This window comes from Epinephelus fuscoguttatus, linkage group LG10, assembly GCF_011397635.1.
Source record: "Epinephelus fuscoguttatus linkage group LG10, E.fuscoguttatus.final_Chr_v1".
Taxonomy (NCBI): domain Eukaryota; kingdom Metazoa; phylum Chordata; class Actinopteri; order Perciformes; family Serranidae; genus Epinephelus; species Epinephelus fuscoguttatus.
The window spans coordinates 30,333,203-30,356,359 of NC_064761.1; the positions used below are offsets into that span (position 1 = coordinate 30,333,203).

The 23,157-nt window shown below is 41.0% G+C and overlaps 2 protein-coding genes across 3 annotated transcripts; both read right to left on the reverse strand.

Moving 5' to 3' along the window:
- Positions 1-8,357: 8,357 nt before the first annotated feature.
- Positions 8,358-10,052, reverse strand: LOC125895777 (transmembrane protein 275-like). Of its 2 annotated transcripts, none has more exons than XM_049587874.1 (2): positions 9,926-10,052; positions 8,358-9,598 (listed from the first exon to the last, which is right to left on the reverse strand). In XM_049587874.1, exon 2 carries the CDS (start codon positions 9,500-9,502, stop codon positions 8,891-8,893), a length of 612 nt encoding a protein of 203 aa, XP_049443831.1. In that variant the 5' UTR covers positions 9,503-9,598; positions 9,926-10,052; the 3' UTR covers positions 8,358-8,890. The 2 variants fall into 2 exon arrangements, with proteins under 2 accessions (XP_049443831.1, XP_049443832.1); XM_049587875.1 differs by having other exon boundaries at positions 8,358-9,574; positions 9,926-10,021.
- Positions 10,053-12,333: 2,281 nt separating this feature from the next.
- mknk1 (MAPK interacting serine/threonine kinase 1) lies at positions 12,334-21,156 on the reverse strand. Its single transcript, XM_049588307.1, has 14 exons — positions 21,036-21,156; positions 20,248-20,310; positions 19,593-19,695; positions 19,364-19,462; positions 19,180-19,277; positions 18,233-18,312; positions 18,066-18,139; positions 17,849-17,953; positions 17,698-17,753; positions 17,499-17,594; positions 17,181-17,375; positions 15,443-15,607; positions 14,743-14,786; positions 12,334-14,453 (listed from the first exon to the last, which is right to left on the reverse strand). Exons 2-14 carry the CDS (start codon positions 20,299-20,301, stop codon positions 14,234-14,236), a joined length of 1,389 nt encoding a protein of 462 aa, XP_049444264.1. The 5' UTR covers positions 20,302-20,310; positions 21,036-21,156; the 3' UTR covers positions 12,334-14,233.
- Between the last annotated feature and the right edge of the window lie 2,001 nt (positions 21,157-23,157).

Sequence of the window (23,157 nt, forward strand, 5' to 3'; positions counted from 1 at the left end):
TTAGGAATCAGTACCTTCTGCTGTTGAGCCATAACAGATTAAAACAGTTTGGAGGAACAATCAGCTGGATGGAGGAGATAATTTTTCACTTGGTTTGTGTGGACGCTCAAATCAAAAGAAAGCAAAACTCTTTCGATAAGCCCGAAGTGGAGGGCAGGGCCAAAAACAGAAGTCATGCTGAAACCCTCTTCTTGATTTCTTCGTGTTAAAGAAGATCGCTGTCTGCTGTGCTTTATTTTTAGAACATTTCCCCGTCCTCCTCCTACTTTTCTCTCCTTTTCCACGTCCCTTCTTATCCCCCTCTCAGCCGAGTCTGTTCTCTCTGGTGCCTGTGAGGCTTGCCGTCTTTATTCTGGAGGAACCCACCTGTCTGCCTGCACATCAAACCCATCCCCGGTGGGCTTCTGTGTTAAATTCCAAAGTTAAAACCCATTACTGAGCTATCAGCCCACTCATAATGCTGTCTAACGACCTCATTTCCCTAAGTGTTCGCCCTGTCAGTCACCAGAGGCCCTGTCAGCTCGGCCGCCCATGTCCGAGGGTCCCGGCTGCTCTGAGGCATCACCGCCACCGCCGCCGCGCGCACCTCTTCTCAGCCCGTCCTCATCAAAAACAGGATAGAACGCTCAATCTCTGAAAACATGTCAAGGCAAAGTGACTGGGGACACAGGGGGTAAGAGACTTTGGAATGAAAGTGCCGGGTATTTCATTTACCATATCCACTCTATTAGTCAGAGCGGCACAGTCAATCAGGGGCCCATTTTGATTCGAGGGGAGTCAGGGGAGGGAGAATTGGGACACGGCAAAATGGCTGACGGTCACGGCGTGGCTATTCCAGCTCAGCTCAAATCAGTTTGAGGAGTTGGTGTGTATAAAATGGATTATTACCATTCGGATCCAAAACGTCACCGCCTGTCCTTGTTAGCCGAGGAGGCCCGCACTGAGCATGTGCACGGAGGAGAAGTGACGAGAGGGGACGAGAGGGTCGTAGTCGTGTGTTCGTGCATGTGTGCTGTCTGCTCACTGTCTCCTCCCCAGGTCTCCCAGCGTACCTTTCTGTGAAATCATTTGGTAAATATGGAAAGGGGCCCCTAGGCCACACAGGCCTGGCCCCTCTTTAGGAGTGGATAATTGACTCCTTTTCCTCCTTGATAATTCATTGCTTGCATATGCCAGCTAATACATCAGCTGAAAACTGCCATGGCCCTCATCTCCCCTGACACTCTCTCTCACACACACACACACACACACACATACACACACACACCACCCAGAGGAATGAGCGACTGTGGAGAGCATAAAAAATGGGGATGACAAATGGGAGCACTTCTAGATCTATGAATGAATTATGTCTTCTAAATACCTTGAGCAGAGGCAACTGTCAGCCGGCATCTATACTAATCTGGGACAAAATATGACCAGCTCCGCATTAAAAAGGAGGGAGCAGGGCTGCTAGAGAATGAGGCGAGAAATGAACGAGCAATCAGGCCATTAAAATGTGGTGTCTGATTCAGCTTTGGTGGACATTTGCACATTTATCATGAGATGGAAATATCCTCCCCCTTTTGTCATTTTAATACGGCCCCTTCCATTGAAATAGATTAGGATTATTCCAACAGGACAGAGATATCATTTGTTTTACAATAGCCGAGTCAGCACTCACAACAGTCATTAGGAATTAGATCAAGCTGGCTGCTGTTTGGAGGGACACTTTGCAAACTGAAAAGACGGATAAAATTAATGGCACTTCACTTCAAGAGGTGGGATGTTAAACGCCTGTTCTACCCGACAACAGAGGTGGGACGGAAAGACAAATGGCTTATACAAGACGCCGGGGCAAACTGTATACGAGGCGGGCCGGTGTATAGGAAGTTCAGCGTGCATGAAGCACATGGGGTCACTCACCTGGTGATGATTATGTTCACAGAGGAGGTCAAAGACACTGTAACCTTGCTATTGTTCTATCTTTTGAATATCTGGGAGTGTAGTGTATTACCTGTGGGAAATGTATTTTTCAGGCGACGGTTCAGAGACGACCTGGCTGTGGTTCGGGGCCGCAGGAGGATCACTGCATCCCTCTGAAACTCAGTGAGCTGCAGGCAGGAGGAGGCGCCAAGGACGGTGCAGTGCAGCCGGGCACTTTGAACAAGCGCAGTTAGAGGCCGTGGTGCGTTCAAGGTCCAAATACTTTGGATATGGAGAAGTACAAATTCAGAAAACTGATCCAGCCAACCAGAAATAAGGAAATAAGCAAAATTTACACTGCTTTAAAGAGTTAATTGTGTCACTTACAGGAACATAAGATCAAGGCACAAATACAAAATCCATATAATTACATACCAAAACAATAACATATAAGGACAACACTGTGGTGGTTTGTGAAAGGTCAATATTCTGAGATACTACATGGCCATTTCTTCAAAGCCTGCTTGAAAATGTTCTCTGCCTCATCCAGTTTAAGATACTGGCACATTATTCTATTGAACTATAAATCTAAAAGGAATAAAATTTGTTGAGCTACATCTTGTTGAGCAGCTCTGTTTGTCTCTGAAGTGATTAAAGCAGATGTACATATATTTGGGGACCTCATTATGAACAATTTTATGTGTAAGTCCCAACTTGATTTCTAAGAGTCTTCTATCAATGGGAAGCCAATTAAGTTTACAAGTTTAATAAATCTGGAGTGTTACCTTACATCTTCTTTTGACAGAATATTCCTATTAAGAATTGTTACAGATATTTTTAAGACACAAAACGCTGTTTCATCCATAAAAAAGTTCATGACCTTATCAGTTCTAAAAAAATAAATAATAAAACTGTATCTACTCCTTCACCCTCATTATTTTTTTTTAATCCTTTTAAGAATATTCAAATATTTTCATTTCAAAAGTCCAGCAACTACTGGATTTCCCCTACTTTACTTCACTGACAGGTCCATTCTCATTATGTCCACTGTAGGTTTAACACCACATTCATAGGCCTAGTAGTAGAATTAAGGGCGAGACACCCCCCTCAATATTTAGAGCATGTGCATTTGCAACTGCTACCACCCCCAACACCATCACCAACACCACTAAATTAAAATATGAAAGTAGCACACTTTTATTTTGACAAAATTAAAGACATTTATACCAAAACTGATGCTTAAAGGAAACAAAAATGGTGCATAGAACTCATGTCATGTGTCACCCTATGTTACTTCACATTACATGCATTATTATGTAGACCTACAGTGGAGCTCAAACATGTGAAGTAGCACAGGGGGGACTTTAAATCTGCACTTTCTATGAACGACTCTACTCTCAGCTGCCAGTTTATAAGTACATTTAACTGTCTAATACAGCAGCCCTGCTATAATACTGAGAAGTGTCTTTAATTTTGATAATGTGTCCATCTCATATCAATGAGGATGGCATAACATTATGAATATCTGTTAGTATAACGCAACACAAAACAGCAACAGCTTAGTAAACTGTAACTGAGTGTGATTTCCAGAGAGATTTAAAGGACCAAAGCACGACAGATTGCATGGTCGGGTAGAAGAGTGAAGCTTTTGGAGAGAATTATAAGTGCTGGGCTGGATTTTGTCATCATTTCTAATTAAATATGAATTAATATAATATCAGAGCCGAAGACTGAATCAAAACAAACCCAGTATGTGGTCTTACCTCGACGTGAAGACGACCATCTTCACTTGGAGTGGAAACACTATGTGAATGGCGACACTGCCCTCTAGTGGCTGAAATGGAGACAGTCAAATACATGAACATTTTCCTGCTGTTTAAATTTGGAGATAATCTTTATTAGTGCGTCCTTATTTATGTAACATGTGAAGAAAACAGGAGATATTATGCAACTTTAACTTAATATAAAAATCAAGATTTATAATGAATGCAGACTCAAGATAGAGGAAATAAGAGGATGTGTCTTAAAACATTTTTTATCTGACATCCTGTTGTCTTGATTAAATTATTTCAAAGCACCAGGCAACAGGAGTGATATGTGTTTTATTACTTTACAAGACTACTCCAGAGGTAGTCCTCTTGTACTTCATGAACACTAATAAGACCTATTATCCTCTCCACAAGGTGGAGTTATAACACTTCATCTCTCTCAATGGACCTGAATTGTTTTTTAAATTGTTCTTTCCCCCAGGAATAATCACTTATTGAGCTGCTGCATGTGATTCCAGTTCACTGTACGCTCACTCCTCATCATAATGGTAGCCATTTGCATAAAACTAACAGCCTCAGCCGCAGCCTTTTGTGAATCATTCAACTCTCACTGACACTTACGTGATTATGAGCCTTCAGCTTCACTATCACTATTGAATACACAAATTATTACTTTAATGAACGGGGTGGAATAACATACAGATTGCTGCGCAAATTACAGCCATTTTATGCATTTGTCAATTATCACAGGCAGTTTTCTCTGACAGTAATGGGTGGGGAATCATGTAATGAGTATGAGGAACAACAGAGAGCAAGATGCTGTGAGACTTCACCATGGTGATACAGATTCAAGGGATTATGGTTTGTTCACAGGAAACATGAACACACACAATAGCTTTATACACATAGTCTTTGTTTCCTGATCATTACATAACAAACATGACTTTCTTACTGTTTTGGTCAAATGATTTCATGTTGCCAATAAAATAAGCCACATTAATGTAAATAATGGCTGTGTGTGTTGGTGTTAGAGGAGAGAAGGGATTCCCACAGAGCAGGGGTGTCAAATTTATTTCAGTTCATGGGCCACATACGGTTTGATTTGATTAGAGGTGGGTCGGGGCAGTAAAACCATTGCATAATAGCCTATAAATAACAACAGCTCAGAATGTTTTCAACAATATTTCTCAGTTTTTTCCACATTCAGTCAGTTGACTACTCGCTGTCATTACATGTGCATTTTCCCATACATTCCCACTCCTGTGTCGTAATCCTGGCATCACCAGGACACCACTGCCATAGAGTGTAAGACCAGCAGACACTGGTCAGGACTTCAGTTTGGTGGGTGATGCTCTCCGATAGAGTCATTTTTAATTTTTCCCTTTTATTATTTTTGCTTGGAAAACCCTGTAAAACTTTCTCCACTAATGTATTAAAACAAATTCAAGTAACTGTCAAAGTTGTTTTATTTTTATGCAGAAGTAAACCATGCTGTGCTTGTGTTCTCTTATGTGTGAATTATGTACATTTTATATTTTCATAAACTGAAAGACTGCAGAGCCCAACAACACGCTGAGCACATCAGGTATTTTTTCTCATCTTTGTATTTTTTACCCTTAATACTTGAAAATCTTTTTTTTCTATTTCTTATTTTACTTTTATTCTTATTATTTATTGCACATGATTATTTTAATTCAGCCTCCAAAAGATGCCTCTCTGCACACATTGTTTAAGCAGGTGATAATATTGCAGTGTTGAATCTTTTGTGTCTAATCATAGTGAGATGAATTGAAAGCAAACGCATAATCAATCAGTCCTTTGTGTGATTGTAATCTTGGGCGATACATCAGAATACTAACATCTCTAAATGTTTGATCAAACTGTCACAAACAATTCAAATGCAAACTGTTGACTTATTCCTAAAATAATCCTTTATCAAGTATTTCAAGTACTGCAAGAGTCCTGCATCCACCTGTTGAAATGGCAAAGGTGAGAAAGAGTTATATTTTTCTATTCATATTGTGACAAAAGACATGTAGACTGTCCTTAGTTTGGTTGAAAAGTAGTAGTAGTAAGAATTTTAAATGTGGATGTTTTTTGAGAGGTGGATGCAAAACGTTTATTGCTTCCCTATATGAGGAGGATGAGTTCACAGACATTTCCAACCCCAGTGTAGCCTCATTGTTCATGCAGTAAACCAGAGGAAGATTCCCACCCTGTCCTCTCTGAGAGGCCACCTGCAATTCTTCACCTGGGTGCCAAACTGAGGGCCCATCGACTTAGTGGAGGTGTTGACCTACGTCCCCCACAAGCTGTCCGCAGCGATGCTGGAGACTCTGTGTGGAAATCCTTCCTTTACGATGACCCCAGTGACCCCACTGGTCAGAGACTGGTCCTGAGGAGGGTTCCAGCGTCCCGTTCAGCACAGGAAGACACGACATGTCCCAGCAGAGAAAGCAAGCAGTGAGATGGACAATGCATCTTCTTCTTCTTCTTCCTACGCAGATGAAGAGCTGGAGAGTGAAGATGAACTTTATCACTGAAAGCAATGCTTGATTTTATAACCGAATGTCTGTTACACCTAAAACAGTAAATGCACAAACCCTGAATTAATGTAATGAACAAGGTTCTCCAAGTGTGTCATTATTACTGGACCTGAATGTCCCACTGACACTGATCACATTGAAGTAAACACTCAGGTTTTTGATACCTAACTTTAATACAAGAAATGGTAAAGATTTTCCTCAAAAATTGATATCAGTTGTGAGAGGTTAAAATCACAGTTTCAATACACTGAATAAATAAAGATGCGGGGACAACCTCCAGCTCACCTGGTATAGTGTGTGCCCAGTATAGGCTGAGGCCTTTGCAGTGGCCTGGGTTTGTTTCTGAGCCACGCCCTTTGCTGTACGTCATCAACCAGTTAACATGATTTCGGTTCAGTAAAGGTATGCAATTGACTTTTGTATGGCATGATAAGATGGTAAAAATATCAACTATGGCAAAACAAAAGTGAATATAAATGATTACAGGGATTCCAGATACACTGATACTTAAAAATACCATTTTAAATGTAGGTAAACATTTAAATATTTGAGGGTGAGGGAGCTACATTTAATACCCTTTAATCAAAAATCCTTAGAGAACTCTTTCATCCAAAAAGAGTTATTTGGCTAAAAAGGATATTTAATTGAAATGAAGTTAAATTGTTAACTCACCTCCAATTACCTGCCAATCCTACTCATTCCTGGTCAACCCATCCTGCTTTGTTTGTCTCACATTTCTCTACCCACCCTTCCTGTCCCTTCTCTTCATCCGTCATCCTCCTTTCCTCACACCTACCAGCATTCCTTCATCCTCTCTTCCCTTCTCCCCTCATCTCTTCTTATTTTAAGTCTGGTGCGTACCTTTCCCATGTCTCATTCTAGGTACTGTCTGGGGGCCTGTAATCAGCTCAGGTGGAAAAACGCCTGAGATGGAACCCCCACACTGAGTCTCCCCTCACTTACATCCATTCACCAGTTCTCAAGAGCTAACACCTCCTAAATTATAATTAAACATTTAAATGACATATTGTTGTGGCCGGGTTCTCGCTAGTGAAATCTTAGTTGTACAAAGCATAAATGTAGATTTCAAGAGGATGCAGGGGACACCTCCCCCTCAATATTTATGTGCATTGCCGAATTTAAGACTTTCCCACCACATACTGATGCAGAAAAATTCACCAGAATGCAGGAAATTAAGAGTCTGACACTCAAAACTTCCTGTGAGGACCCCAAATCCCCTGGTTCACATGTGTCCCCCTCAGATTTGACACACAACCTGTGCCATGGCTATGAAGAACCCTTGAAAAACTCTTTCCTCAGGTGCAAATGGCTCTGGGTAGAACCTCAGATCTTCAGGGAGAACTCTTGAAACCTTCATTTCTACAAGTGTCTCATTCATGTATGTCTTTAAGGGAAATTCACTTACACTGGAGACTTAAGTAAATTATCATCAGTGTAAAAATGGCTCTGTTACAGCAACCTGCAACTCCACACTAAACTAATCTCACCATGACATCCGTCAGGGCAACATGACCTTATTAATACATTTTACTGAAATGAGTCGAGGTTGCCGAGACATGTCATCCTAGTTATAGAAACACCATCACTGGATAACTAAAGACACCGTCACTGCCTGTACGTAGCCATTCATTCATAAGGCAAGAGCAGCAGGCTGTGGATGCTCTGTTATCTTTTCCAGTGGTTGACTTGTGTGCAGGGGATCACACTGTGTGTCTTGCTGTGTTTGTGGACAGCAGATGTATAATGATGAGTAAACAGGGCTCTGGCCTTTTCCAGCAGCTGTTGAGTCAGATGCCAAGTGATGGGCAACTTGTCAGGAAGGAGGTGTTTGCACTGCCGCAGCTGGCTTTTCTCAGATAACGAAGGATTTATCTTTCCAAGCCATATACCTTCCTTACACACACTGTCGTGTATCTTTTTATGGTTTTGTGTCTGTTAACTGATTGTTAATTTCTAGATCCTCACCAAGCTATTTGAACAGAAACACACTCAAATAACAATTCAGCTTGAAACATACAGGTGCCACTGACATGTATTGACATCTGCAGTAACATGACAAATATGGAGCTACAACTTTACATACACATTCACTGACTGTTCTTGAATATCCATCATGACACAACACAACTCACTGCAGCGGATGCAAGCATTTAAAAGCAAAAATTGTAACAGTTCTGTCAAAGTGTGTGGGGGGAAAAACAGTGACTGAAATTTACCAGGCTTACGCAGGAACAGCTTTCATGACTCAGAAAAGCTTGGCTGGACATCTGCTTTCCCAACGTAGGTTGACAAGCGCTAACCACAGTGGATCCACATGAATGCGGGATTATCTGCCTTAACTGGCTGTTTAATACAATGAGAAGTATACAAACAGGCACTTGGATTAAGGTATCATCTCCTGTTATTGTTTGTGTTGTGGGAATATAACATGCATCCTGGGACTGAGCTAAACATTCAACAGCATAACACAGCGAATAAGTTACAATCAGGGAAGTTTTCACAGTTTAGAATCTGACAATCTGCTCGTCATTCTATCTGTAGTCTTCTTTTTAAACATGCCAATCAGTGTTGGCGATCACACTAAACATTTCCATCGTGTAAACATCAAAACACTGAAGCAAACAGCCAGGCTGCAGAGGAGAGTCCACGCTACGTAGAGGAAGTGTTCAGAGCAGGCAGCATCTGTGTGGCAGTGATGGCCTTGCTGTCAGAGGTCAAGGTGGTGTTATCTCCAGTGACACCCATGTCAGACATCTCTGACACGTGCAGCTCACCGGCTCCATCCTGGCAGCCAGCAGGCGGAGGAGCAGCATCGCCCCCGTGGCTGGAGCTGGACTTGTGAGAGGTGGAGGGGGAGTTGGTGGGGCTGAGCTGGACAGCGGTGGTGTCCTGCAGCGTGTGCTCGCTGGTCTCCATCTCAAACGCTGCCGTCCCCATTCGCACCAGCCCCCACTTCTCACCTCCTTTGGCCGTGCGGGCCATGTGGGCTGGGGGCCTCCTGCTGACCACACAGCACGCTGTGAAGAAGGCCAGGGCTATCAATAGAAGGAGAGGCCCGATGATGATGGGGGGGTTGCCAGTAGGGACGAAGGTGCCAAAGGCGAAGGCTCCCACCAGGGTGATGTTGATGCCAGCCAGCATGATGCACAGGCCACAGGCGCAGCACAGGGCCGGGGAGGGAAGGCTCTGGTGCTCCAGGGCCCGCTGCTTGGGGACCTTCTTGGAGGCAGATGGTCTGGAGGTTTTGTCAGGTAGCACCATGTCTCATGGAGAGCTCTGTGAGACCCAGAGATGATGGAGATCAGATGACTGACTGATCACTGGGTTCATCACCTTATAGAGATGAGGAGGAAGGGGCTGAAGAGGAAGAGCAAATTAGATATATTTCAGAGGTTGTACAGCTTTTATACACTTTAAATCTTTTTCTAATATTAATTATTTCACTATAAATCCAAAGGTAATTCCTAAAATGCTACAAAAATTTTACTGATTCCACTGAGAAGGGGTTCCACATGCAAACAGCAATAAACAACGCAATGCAATGCACGCAAAGCAATAACTAATAAGACTGTCATTAAACCCTCACTGCTGGTCACGCTTCCAGGCGTGCAGACAATTTGCACCAAGAAAACCCGAAAACAACCACACAACAACATTTACAGCACCATTCTCAGAGTCACCTACCTTAGATCAGACCCATAAACCTTCTTTCTGTTTTGCTGTCTTTGGTATGTCCATCATGTTGTGCAGGAGTCGCGGAGTTGGAGGTGATCTCTCCCTCCAGCAGGTGAACAGCGGAGTGAAGTCGCTGCTCACACACCACAGATTATAATGAGCATGGCCCATGGGGGGCGCTGCGGGGCTCTGAAACAAACAGTCCAGTCTAATAGGCGGCAGTGAAGTTTAAGCTTGTGTGCACTGAATAAATCAGCATCTGATAGACTGAGAAATCTCTCATAAATCAGCAGAAACACAACAGGTAGCCTGTTTCCTGGTCTTTTGAAGGTCACAGAAACATCGATGCAACATTAAAATGTTGCTTTCTTGACCTGTGCATATCTGTTATGTTAAAATATGTGAAAGTCAGTAACTTTTTTGGTAAAGGTAACATATCAGCCTATCCAAAAAGTGGTCTGTGGACTAAACCTACTACAAAACTGTGTTAGAAATATTAGAAATGTGTTACTTCTTGTTAATATACAAGGGAATCAGCTACATTTTGATGTAAGATTTAAAGGTTGGGATAACTGAAATTGGGTCCAGTGTGAGCAGGGTTCATTTTAAGACAAAGTATTTGAAAAGATTAAAAACAATGTTTGTTTTTTTTTGTTAATTAATAATTGTTATTTCGAATGGTCATAGCTAAAGTAACATTCCTTTAATAAATTGCTTGAAAATGTTTTCACGTTTTCTGGTGCTTGTTTGAATTAAATGTTCAAATTGTTTGCATGGGTTGCTTCATAGTGTGTCAGCCAACCTCAAGATGGGGCTGGCTGGCACAAATGCACAACATGACTTCAATCGCAGTCACCTAATTTGTGTAGATTGGAACCCATTTATTTATAGCTGAGAGCTTTGCTGCTGATCAGAATATTCTAACGTAAATTATGTCAGAGAAATATGCAAGAGCATGAAAAGTGTTTGCTAGGGCACATTTTGAGTCACTCCTGAAAAATATGTTAAGCTCAACTCAACCTCACTGAACTTTCGCTACCATTCAGTTTAGCTTTGTTATGATGGAAAAAATAATAGCGTATGCCTTTGTTTTTTCTATATCTAAAGCCACTCAAAAACCATGCTAAACCAACTATGTTGAGAAAAAAAAGGGAAAAAAAGAAAAATAATTAAATTAAATTAAATTAAATACTGTTACTGAAAAAATGTGATTAAATTCCAGTCACTAATCAAAATGTTGATGATTACAAAAGTGGTCTCATTCAAACATTTATTCTGCTGCTTTGCATCTTTCGACATGCAGGAATGCCTTCTTTTGGCATAGTTTATTTCCATTTTTCAGCTGTTTAAAATATGTGTTAGAAAAGTAATTAAAAAGTCATGTTTCCTTACTTTAATAAAGCAATTAAAATAGTTACATTGGACTACTTATTATATTTTAAACAGGGCAACTAGTAATCTGTATTCTATTACTTTTTAAAAGTAACCTCCCCAACACTGTCGACCAAACGGATGAGTGGTCATTTTGTGATTAAGTTAGTGATACTAACATAATAATTTCACAATTTTTATGAAACTATTAAACCAATTAATTTTCACTGTTGTTAAAATCATATATTTAAAGTTATTCCATTATATATCTTTGTTTAAAAAATCTATCAGTATAATTTCTTTTACATTTTTGAGATGTTTTCAAAATAATGTTATGGCAAATATCTAGAATAAACATATGGAAATATCACTAGTGCTGGTAATATTACTAATTCCATGGGAACAAATTGGTATATGTTGGTAAAGTAATGTGTTTCCAGTGTCTTAACAGTACATGATTTTATGGTTTGTGATTTCAATTTTTTTTTTCTGTTTCACAATATTGGTAGAGGCCTGTATTTGATGCACTCCGTAAAAAAAAATGCCCCAGCAGAATACAAAAAATAAACAAAAAATCATTATAATTTTCATTGTCCCAGTGAAATTTTAAAAATTCAAAATGCAAAAACAAAAAAAAAAAAAAGATAATCCATTGCTATTTCTAATGAGAGCATTAAAGGGTTAAATCCATTATTAACTCATGATAATATTTTTTGTTGTTTTGGTCTTTTAGGATCTTAAAAAGCTTCCGGTAATCTGGATATAAACGCCTTTCCTCTGCTTTAAAGTAAGTCTCAACAAGGACAAAGCTGCTGCCAGAGGGATGCTATCTCCTCAGCGTCTGTGCAGGTTAATCACATCCTCTTCCTGTACCTTCGCCTTCCACTCAGCCTTCAATACAAAGTACAAAAGAACCTCACTGAATGAAAAACCTTCTTTACTCCTATGGAAGAGAAACCCATTTGCTCAACACACCGTAATGACATCTTGCATTAAATGGATAAGTAATACATTGATTAATTTACAGACCACAGATGAGACAGGAATAGATGTTAAAGATCTTTTATTGAGAACACAGCATACCAGTGAAAATATGCTCCACGCTCAGAGCTTTATGCATAGGACCCCTTAAGAGCTTTAACAAATTTCAGTAGGACTCCGTAATTGCACACCAATTACTGTATCTCATTTGACACCATTACAGGTTGATGGGGGGGAAACAAACAAGTCTTTTTATGATTGATAATAGGAGTGAGCATTAACATAGCAAGTGGTTGTTTCCCTAATGTGTGTATTCGCTCTGAGCAAATCTCTGTCAATTCCACGCCAGCCTATGAAGGCCCTGTGTTGCTATAGGGATGGGGTGTCCATGGCAACAGTGTGAAATCAGGGGACATGTCGTTTAGCAGGCAACACATAAAGTTAATAGGGTTAGGGGGAAATAGAGGTGCCAAACTGCCATCGGTGACCCCGTTCAAACACAGACAGCATCTGTAATGAGTTAAACAAAGACAAAAGTAAAAAGAAACTAAAAGTAAATATCAGCAACTTGATGGACTTGAGAAAATCTAAGACAGAAGTCTTAGCAGTCACAAAACCAAAACTATAAAACTGAATATACAAATACTTGTATAAAAATAAATCCCTTCAACCCCAGAATGGAATCCTCTTATCTTATTACAAAGTGTAACATCCACTGTTCTCATTAGCTTCACATACAACCAAACACTTCTCACATTTCAAGTCATTCAGACTAAAAACACTCTGAGATATCAAACCCATAAGACATTAAGACACTAAGAAAGTCTTTTTGGGTTGGTGTTACATTGGTACAGTACAAAACATGCAACAAAAAAAAGAGCCTGAGGTAATGCTGGACTCTAATGAGGATAAAAAATTGATAAAACCCCTTAAAAGATAAATACTACCGTAGTTGTCGATTTCACATTGTTAGACCAAACCAATTAACGATGGAAGATTCTCCCTTTCAGATAAACTAAATAAGTGACTTATCATAAAGTACATCAGTGCTACAGGTAGCTTGTGTTGAAGTGAAAGCTTGGAATTCAATAAAAAAACAAACAAACAAACAAAAAAAAGATTTGATCAAAGGGTTTTCTCTAACTTCATCATCCATTCACATTCCTGCACTTCCTGTACGTTCTACGTAGCCTCGACAAGACTTTACAAAGAGGTCAAATGGAGAAAAGCCCATTTTCAGAGATGGACAGTCTCCTCTAAGTGTATCATGTTTTATATTTTATACCACATACATCCACACACATCCCATCACATACACTGACCTGCTTTAAAAAGCAAAAATAAAAGAGAACTTATCTCTTTCCTCCAGCGAATGAGAAGCAATAGGGAGCATTTACATTAAATATTATTAACCAATTCACAGCTGGACAACAAGAAAAATAAAATCTCATATTAGATGATATTGCATTAGGACAGCATCAGCTGCAAAACTGTGCTGAACCCACGTAAATCTGTGTTGATATTGATATGTGCTGATGATATTTAATACACTGCTGCCACTAGGAGCAGTTTTGCTATATTGGGGTCATTAGAAATTTCATTATCACTGAAAGGAAAATAAATACAGTTATTTATTATTATTAAGACTAACTGTAAAGTAAACCCAAAGCTATTCTCAAATTTAAAAGCTTAAAGTATTTCCTGGACAAATCTCAGGAGTTTCAACTGTTTTCAATCAGGAGGCGGTAGCTGATGATTAACTGTCCCCTTGGTGCCCAAACTCTGTCAAGGTGCTGAGATTACTGGCCATGGGAAAGAGCTTAGACACCAAGAACAGTTAGTCACTTCTGATACTGTGTGGCTGATCCTACAAGGCTCCCCGTGAAAACAAAAAGCACACGCACAAGGAGCATGCAAAGGCTAAAATCAGTCCAAAACCACGACGAGGGGACTTGTGCTGGTCCTTTATGCTGTGAGGTCATCCGACACGGGTGCGAAGTCCCTGGTGCGCAGGGCGTTGGACTGCGCCCGTCTGCGGGCCAGCCTGGAGTTGGACGGAGGAGAAAGCCTCATGGAGCAAACGATGGCTCCGACGTCCTCCTGCTGCTCGTCGTGCTGGGATAGCTGCCGGTTAAAAGCGATGGCTTCTGCTGCAAACTGGGTCAGGTCTTTGGTGCTGCTGTTCCTGCAGGAAGAGAGGAGGCAGAGGAGGATTTAATGGATGGTTGCATGTGTTTTTTTGTACCATTTACACATTTCAACCCTGCCTCTTTTCACTCAATCAGACGTTTTCACACCAAACACATCAGCTCTACCGTCCTATCGAAAAATAATAATGCAGTTGTGTTGAGCCGATTGCTTTAATCTGACTTTACTCTCTCTGTAGAGCATTTTAAAACACTTCAGTGTTGTTTAAAACACCTGATAAACTTCATGAATACATTTGACATGACTTTTTAAGCTGACTGTCATACCTCTGTAGAACATGAGGAGTTGGAAGACCTCTCTCTGGAGCGTTCTGTAAAAAAAAAAGAAAATGAATATTTCACTTGAAATCAATTAAAAATAAAATAGAAACAGCAATGAATGAATGAATGATACCAGGGGTCCTGGTAGTTGGGTTTAAGACTTTTTAAAGTTGTGTTTAAGATTTTTTAGTTGGGTTTAAGACTTTTTAAATGCCACACGGAAAGAAAGTAAAGACCAATTTCACAAACCAAAACTGAAGAAAACAGGGATGGACGTCATCTATGGTCATTTTGACTTGACCAGCGGATTTCACTACAAGCCAGCTGGCTGTTGAAGTAGGTGATGTGCTTTGCATTCTAAAACCAGCCGTCGGCGATTTGACCAGCTGAGTTGCAGGTGACACCACCAGCCAGTTTGAGTCGAGCGCAGACCGGCCAGCTCACACTGCTGCAACGTTCTAAATCAGTTCTGTCTTGTTGCAAATCTTTGGTCTGAACTGGGTTTTAAGATAGATTGCAGATGGCTGGTCCGATAGGTGCTCTTTGGTCAGGCAGGCAAACGTACAAAAAACAAGATCCAGGGATTATGCCCTCATTTTCTGATCAATGAAGTCAGTGCCCCTGGATACAGTGGTCCTTCTATCAGATAATATTAGAGTACCCAGACGGTACAGCTATTCTAGTGCACACGTGTAATGACACCCACCCCCTGCACCCAAGGGTGCTTGAGGACCTGAGCAGCACTGAGGCGCAGTGTTGCATCCCGAACAAGCAGCTTGGATATGAGATCCTTGGCCCCCTCTGTGATGTGATCCCAGTCCTTGTCTGGAAACTCATACTTCCCCTGCTGGATGCTCTCAAACAGGTGACTCTGTGGACAGAATATAACACATCATCCTGTAAAACTGTTGAGCTGTCATGCTGAAGCATTACAGTGCCTGCATGTGCGTTTCGTGTTGACTGAATGCTGCTCCTCCAGTGTCACGAGCCACTCGAGGAGAGGTTAAACATTAACCCTGGACTCAGATAATAATCAGGTGACAACAGAGGAGAACAATTCATGTCCAGAGCTACAGGTGCAGTCACACCTAAATCAATCTATACAGTCACACTCGTGCTTTTTGTTCCCAGTGGTATTAAGAATACACTTAGAGAAGATGTGACTAAACCAAGAGGCACATGTACTATGAATACTGTTGAGCAACACAGTCTGACTGTAGCAGGCAAACATTATTTATAGTGAATACACTATCTCATTGATAGCTATACCATAGAGGTGGGCAAAATCTTCTGTTACAGTATGTGTAATATACCATTAAAATAACCATACTATACTTCATCACATTTTAAGTGTTTCTGGATTCTGTATTTATAACTTCACTCTCCTCCTACGTGTACGTCCAAATCACATTAGACTCGTTCAAGATGAGCCAGGCCTGAGTGGAATCGCTTAACGGTGATTGCCGCACAATGCATGCTGGTTAGATTTGTGTCCGACTTGTGGGCACTGATAACCTTACGAGATTGCAGTGGACTCAGTTTCTAGAGCGAAGCACCACAGTTACTCTCTGCTAATTGCAAGACCCAGGGCATGATGGGAAACGCCTGGCTGTCACCCACAGAGCGTGCTGATTGACTCTTAGCTTCAACCACAAACACTACGTTTTGTAGAAAATGCCAATTTTCTGTGTAAATTATTGTTTAACGCTGGATTGTAGGCTGTTAGTCTCATGTTGTTAAACCAGTTACACTCATTGCCATTTACATTGTACTGTTATTTCCACTCGTGTTTCTACTTATGTTATCTCACCTGTAAACCAATGTTTAAACTTACGGAATAAATGTCTTGGGACCATTTAGTAGTTAGCATTAGGTTAGTCTTAGAAGTTTTGTAGATTATAGATGTTACTGTATATTATATGCACTTTATTAAATCTAGGCGACATGTTCATAAATACATTTTAAAGTACAATCTGCGTCATGTCTGGGCCCCTACTCTCAAGCTTTCAATAGCTTATCAGGGTGTTTCATTTCACATCTCCATTATTTCTTATGAATTGTACATGTACTTTTTCTCTATCTGTTTTTTGTGAATAAACTTGTGAATTGAGTTGAGTTGTGCAATTAAAGTTTAATCTGTTAACTGATGATGATGATGATGATGATGCATGGTCTGCTAACCACAGGTAACCTATAGATGGATCTAAAAGAATGTAAATATTTTCTGTGACGACGCTTTGAAGGCAGCTGGAAATGGAGCATCTTTGTAGGAAACAGTTTGATTTGACTGCAGTTTTCACCACCCCCTGGCTGCTGCCCGATATCATGTACTGTCCACGCGAAGCGCAGTTTATCTCGAACGTACTTTCATGTACATCCATCATTCACATCCACTGTAAACACTGTAGGATGTAAACACTCAGATGTTGACTGGGTAAACATACCTGGCAGGTTCTGCAGGTTTCTCCACGGTCCCAGCCGCAGTCGGTGCCACAGTGGCCTGTGAAAGGAGGGCTGCCGCTCAGCAGGATGTAGAGGATGACCCCAAGACTCCAGAGGTCACAGCGTTTGTCGTAGAAAGAGGCCTCATCAGTGAACACCTCCACTACTTCTGGAGCCATGTACTCTGCTGAGCCACACTAAGAGAGGACAAAAAAAAAAAAAAAAAAAAAACACAGGAAGAGTCATGTAACTGTTATCCATCACACTGATCTTGTTTGTTTGTATGTGTCTGTGCCATGAAATTAAAACTAGACTGTTACCGGTGTTGTGAGCTCTGGGGTTGTTATGGGCGTGCAGGCACTGCTGAGCTTCACTCCACTTCCCAAGTCAAAATCACAGATCTTTACTGGGGACACCTGAGTCAAGAGATGGAGGAGAAATATTAAACTGCTGTGCTCTATTTCTCTAGGAACAACTAATGTCCTTCTAAAAGCTTCCTGTCCTTTAAAAATCACTTACCCGATCTGTGTATTCACAAAGGATGTTCTCCAGCTTAAGGTCTCTATGGGCAATGCCTGTAGAAAAGCACATTGTAACCATGACGACATAAAACAAAGCCACAGCTATTACCCTTGACTTTCATATGATAGCTGTGTGGATGTTGACCTACCTTTAGTGTGGAGGAAGTCAAGAGCTTGGGCAATGTCCCTGACCACCTTACTGGCTTCCAACTCATCAAAGTGCTTCCTGTTCTGGATGTGTGTCAGAATGGAGCCTGAGGGAAGAGAAAACAATCACTTATAGCAATTACTGTGTTTATGAAGGGTCATTTGAAAAGCCAAGCGTGTGCAGATGGTCTAACTGTTGAGGTATTCATTTATACTTACCGCCGCGCAGCTTTTCAAACACCAAATAAAAGCAGGAGTTGTCTTCAAAGAACTGGATCAATTCCAAGATGTTTCTAAATCAGGAGATTTTCCAATGATTAGAATCTGTTTCATTTTGTGTTGGTTTTATTTAAGTTAAAAAAATGTCTGACAGAAAATACACTCACTTGTTTCCCTGACACTGGTACAGAGTCTCCACCTCTCGAAAGACCCTGCTGCGGCTGTGCCCTGCGCTCTTTTCTATGATCTGTGTAAAAACAAAATACAACAGAACATATTATACATGTCATACATTAAGCTTGGAAAAATTCAAACTTCTCAAAAGTCTGAGCATTCATGTAAACCCTTGCATGATTTATTTAAGGTACGCCAAATGTTTTACCAGAACTATTTTCACAACTTTCTCGTCAAGGCTCTCTATCAGGTACAGCTATTGCTAAAAGTAGTGTTAATTTGGTACACATTTTAGATCCTTGACACAAAACAACATCCTACAAGTTGTCCCAGCATTTTCTTAATCTTAATGAAAAAAATGTCTTAGGCACCAACACATGCTGCGTTTTTGTGCAAACAAATCCACTGTTTCCAATACTGATGCAAGGAAGACACGCTCAAAAGCAAGAGCTGTGCTTTGGTGGTACGCAAGTGTTCGCAAGCGCCTGTTGTTCAGGGCACAACGGCTGCCCCTCTGACATCACAAAAAGTTTAACTTTTGGAGAGCAGCAATGCACAGCATGTCATGTGACAAGGGACAGTAGATCACAGCCGTCAAATATTAATTTTTTCCGTAAATATTAGTCTATGGTAAATATGGAGAAGTTGATCATTTTAGTGCAGGGCTACCCAGAGCTTTACATCTGTCCCACAGATATCATTTTAGGCCTAAAACACACTTAAAATAATAGCTGCACTAAGCATTTCTGGTAAGTAGGTCATAATGCAGTGCTGGTTATGTTAAAAACTTCAGACACAACCTGCCTCTTCGCCTTTGACAGTTGGCACAGAGTAGCTGCAAGAATAACACCCAGTGCCTGAGCACACCTTTTTCAGACTACAAATTATGGGGCATATGTCCTGGCCCTTTCTCTGTTAACTAAAAAATATCCTTACTCACCTTTACAGCAAACTCCTGTCCATTTTGCAGACTTATGCATCCTTGAACTTTGGCATAAGCCCCCTGGCCGAGCACCTCATCTGTTAGTTTGTAAAGATCTGGAGAAAATGGGACATATAAGACTGCAGTAGGTGCTTGTGGAGTTGTTTTTTTTATTTTTCGTGTCTCACAATAATGTCATTACCATCAAAAGTGCCAGTGGAGCTGTCTGTCGCTCTGGTTCTTTTCTTCTTTTTTCTTTTAGCTGCATCTGGGATGTTCACTGGCTGGCTTTTCTCAATTTCTGTAGCAACACAAAAGAAGCCATAGGCAAGCAAATTAGCTAAAACAGCACAGACTTTACCGGTGTGTTACTGTATGCACCATAAGTTTCAGTAGCTCCAGAGCTGTTCTGAATTATAGAGCCGTTGTACCTGCTGGGCCCTGGGAAAGGTGCTGTCTCTCGACTGAAGCGACCCTGTTCTCCTGAGTTCCCCCACAGCTCTGCCCCACCTGGCCCACAGCCAGGGAGTTACCCTGTAACAGGGAGAAGGAGGCCACATGGAAGGGGGGAAAAGGGAGGGGAAAGTGCGAGAGTAGCAACAGAGATCAGTTGGTTATTCAGTAGTGAAACCACGAGAGGGAATACATAGTTCTTCCTCTTTGTTTTCAGTGTTAAATTGTGAAAAATTGAGACCTTCACCCAACTTTCTGAAACACTTGTAAAACAGTCGACCACAGGGTAAAACATATTGTTGATAAAACTTTCTTTTACAAAACAATGACCCAGTGTAATTACACAGAACTACCTGTTACCACCTAGCTTATCTTATCTTCCCCAAGTGGCAACCTGCCAAAACCGTGGCCTGATGAGGATACAGGAAACAACATGGCAGGCCTCATCTCACCCTGGATATTCCCAGAAGCATTTACACAACCAGTTACAGTGCATGACTCATGGAAAATGATAAAACTTCTACAAGTCCGTATAGACAACTCTGACAGTCTGCTGGCGGCTTGGTCTTATCTACCACGTCTCAGGAAGTGAAAAGGTTTTGAAATCAACAATATCAACAGCTCACATCTTACCTGGAGAGAGTGCTGGAAGGTTTGCAACTCTGTCATCATGCTGTGCCTCACCATGTCTGCCAACTGAGAGGGCAACACAAACACTGAGTCTGGAACAAACTGCACCAGCAGAGACATAAATATACACAATAACAAGTGTACAACAAAGTGGTAGGAAGTCAAAGAATGCGAGCAATGAAAAAGCAAAAAGGTTCATTAGTATCCTGCCCTAACTTGACGTGTAACTTCCTCTTTCTTTCCCCTTCTAATGTCACAATTTTGTCTCTGTCTGGTCGCGGTTATTAAGTGACAGTTAGCCACAGGGTTCAAGTTAGGTTAGCTTTAGCCTTCCGGCAAGTAAGAGGTATGCATAAGTCGTCTGTTAGTTAGCATTTAACGTTAGCTATATTATCCAGCGTTATAACAACTGAAAGTGAAACATATAGCTTACAGCTGATGTCCTGAAACTCGTCAAGTTAGTTAAGAAGTGTGTACCGACAGCCAACACCGCAGCTAACAATAGCCACGTCAATAACGTTGCTTACATTAGCATAGTTGCTACAAATATCAAGGTGTCCATAACAAGAGCGAACAATGTAACGTTATAAATGTTTCACCCGAATATTAGAAAACAAATAGCGTCCACTGCTGACTGTATAATCCGATGTTATTGTCGTTAGCCCCGGCTAGCTAGCAAGTACCCTTAGCTAGCTTCTCCTGCCGAATAACGTCCATTCGCTGGTTTGTGTTTAGAGACCGGTCGAGTGTCGTTAAAACATAATCATAAATGCAATATAAACACTTCTTACCTGGATTCTGTGTCCAAACCATCCAGATCCTCTCTGTCAAAGCCCCTCACAGCTGATGTAAGCACCCATTGCTAGCTGGAATCCATCACACAGACAGACGGTGACGCACACGGCGGGAAAGCACATAAACAGACGTTTGCTCCGCCCTCTTCTGCATACCCCCTCCTCCCATTGGTCGAGAAAGAGACTGGCAATGCAACGTCACTTCTCTTATTGCCCCGCCACACCCCCGTCCACGTAGTGGGGATTTTTTGTGCATTATGAGAACATTTAATTACAGATGCAGAGGTTTGGCAGGTCAGCTATGACAAGAGGAAGTACGGCTCACGCCACATACCTTTAGTATTTCATCATTACTGTTTTATTTAGTTCATTGATTCTCCTTGTGTTGGTTTATCTGGTGAAGTATGTCTGTCTGTGGAGGTTTTATACTGAAACTAACAGCCTGTGCAGCAGACCAAACTTTAAATGCAAATAGGCCTATGTGATTAAAAAAGATATATATAAGTATTAATCTTGTCAATTTGCCATCTAACTTAAGTGATACAGTGCTTACATAATGAAAACAAAATCATAACCATGGGCAAATGATAAGACAATGGGCCCCTGGCTCAGATATGCAAAAGGCCCCACCACATCTCCTGCATAGGAGCAAGACACTAAGATTATGGTGGTTTTGCATCTCTTTGTAGTCGTTATGCATCTCCATGTAGTTTTGTGTCTCTGACTGTGGTCATTTTGTGTCTGTGTGGTTGTTTCATGTCTCTTTGTAGTCGATTTATGTGCCTTTAATGTCATTTTGTGTCTCTGAGGTAATTTTCTGTGTCTTTTTGGTCATTTTTGTCTCTTTGAGATAGTTTTATGTGTTTTTGGTCATTTTGTGTCTCTTTGAGGTCATTTTGTGTGTCTCTCTAGCCATTTTGTGTTTCTTTGAGGTAATTTTGTGGGTCTTTTTGTATATCTGTGTGTCTTTTTGTCATTTTGTGTCTCTTTGAGTTCATTTTGTGTGTCTTTTTGTGTCTCCTTGTAGTTGTTTTGTGTCAGGTTGTAGTCATTTTGTGTCTCTTTGTGGTTGTTTTGCCTGTATTTAAGTTTAAGTTTATTTATTTTATTAATCCCATTTTCACTCTTGTTTGTCAATTACACACAGGTCCGAAAGAAACACACATGCACAAACAGGACCTATACATGCACAAAGTGGAGAGATGTCAGAGTGAGCGGTTGGGTTCAGTGCCTTGCTCAAGGGCACCTCGGCAGTGCCCAGGAGGTGAACTGGCACCTCTCCACGCTCCATATTTGGTCCGGACAGGGACTCGAACAGGCGACCCTTCGGTTCCCAACCCAAGTCCCTATGGACTGAGCTATTGCCGCCCCCATCTTGTTATTTTGTATCCCTGCAGTTCCTTTGTATCTCTTTTCGTCATTGTGTGTCTTTTGAGGTCATGTCATGTGTCTTGTTGGACATTTTGTGTCTCTTTGAGATAATTTTGTGTGTCTTTTGGACATTTTGTGTCTCTTTGAGGTAATTTCATGTGTCTTTTTAGTCATTTTGTGGTTCTGTGAGGTAATTTTGTATGTCTTGTGGTCATTTTGTGTCTCCTTATAGTTGTTTTGTGTCAGTTTGTAGTCATTTTGCGTCTCTTTGTTGGTTGTTTGGTCCATTCTTGTATTTATTTAATATATCTGAAGTTCCTTTGCATCTCTTTTCGTCATTGTGTCTGTTTGCGGTAGTTTTGTGTATCTTTTGGTCATTTTGTGTCTCTTTGAAGTAATTTAGAGTGTCCTTTGGTCATTTTGTGTCTCTTTGAGGTACTTTCTTTAGTCTTTTTGGTTTTTTTGTGTCTCCCTGTAGTTGTTTTGTGTTAGTTTGTAGTCATTCTGTGTCTCTTTGTGGTTGTTTTGCACATTTCTCTAGTTATTTTGTGTCTCTAAAGTTTCTTTGCATCTCTTTGTGGTAATTTTGAGTCTCTTTCTGATCTGTTCATGTTAATTTTTTGTGACATTGCAGGTGAAGGCCAGGGGGCCCCTGACACTTTTGGACCCTTGGCCCTAGCCCAGTAGGCCCATTCAGTAATCAATCCATGATAATAACAATGTTTTTGTACAATTTTTGTGGTGCAGT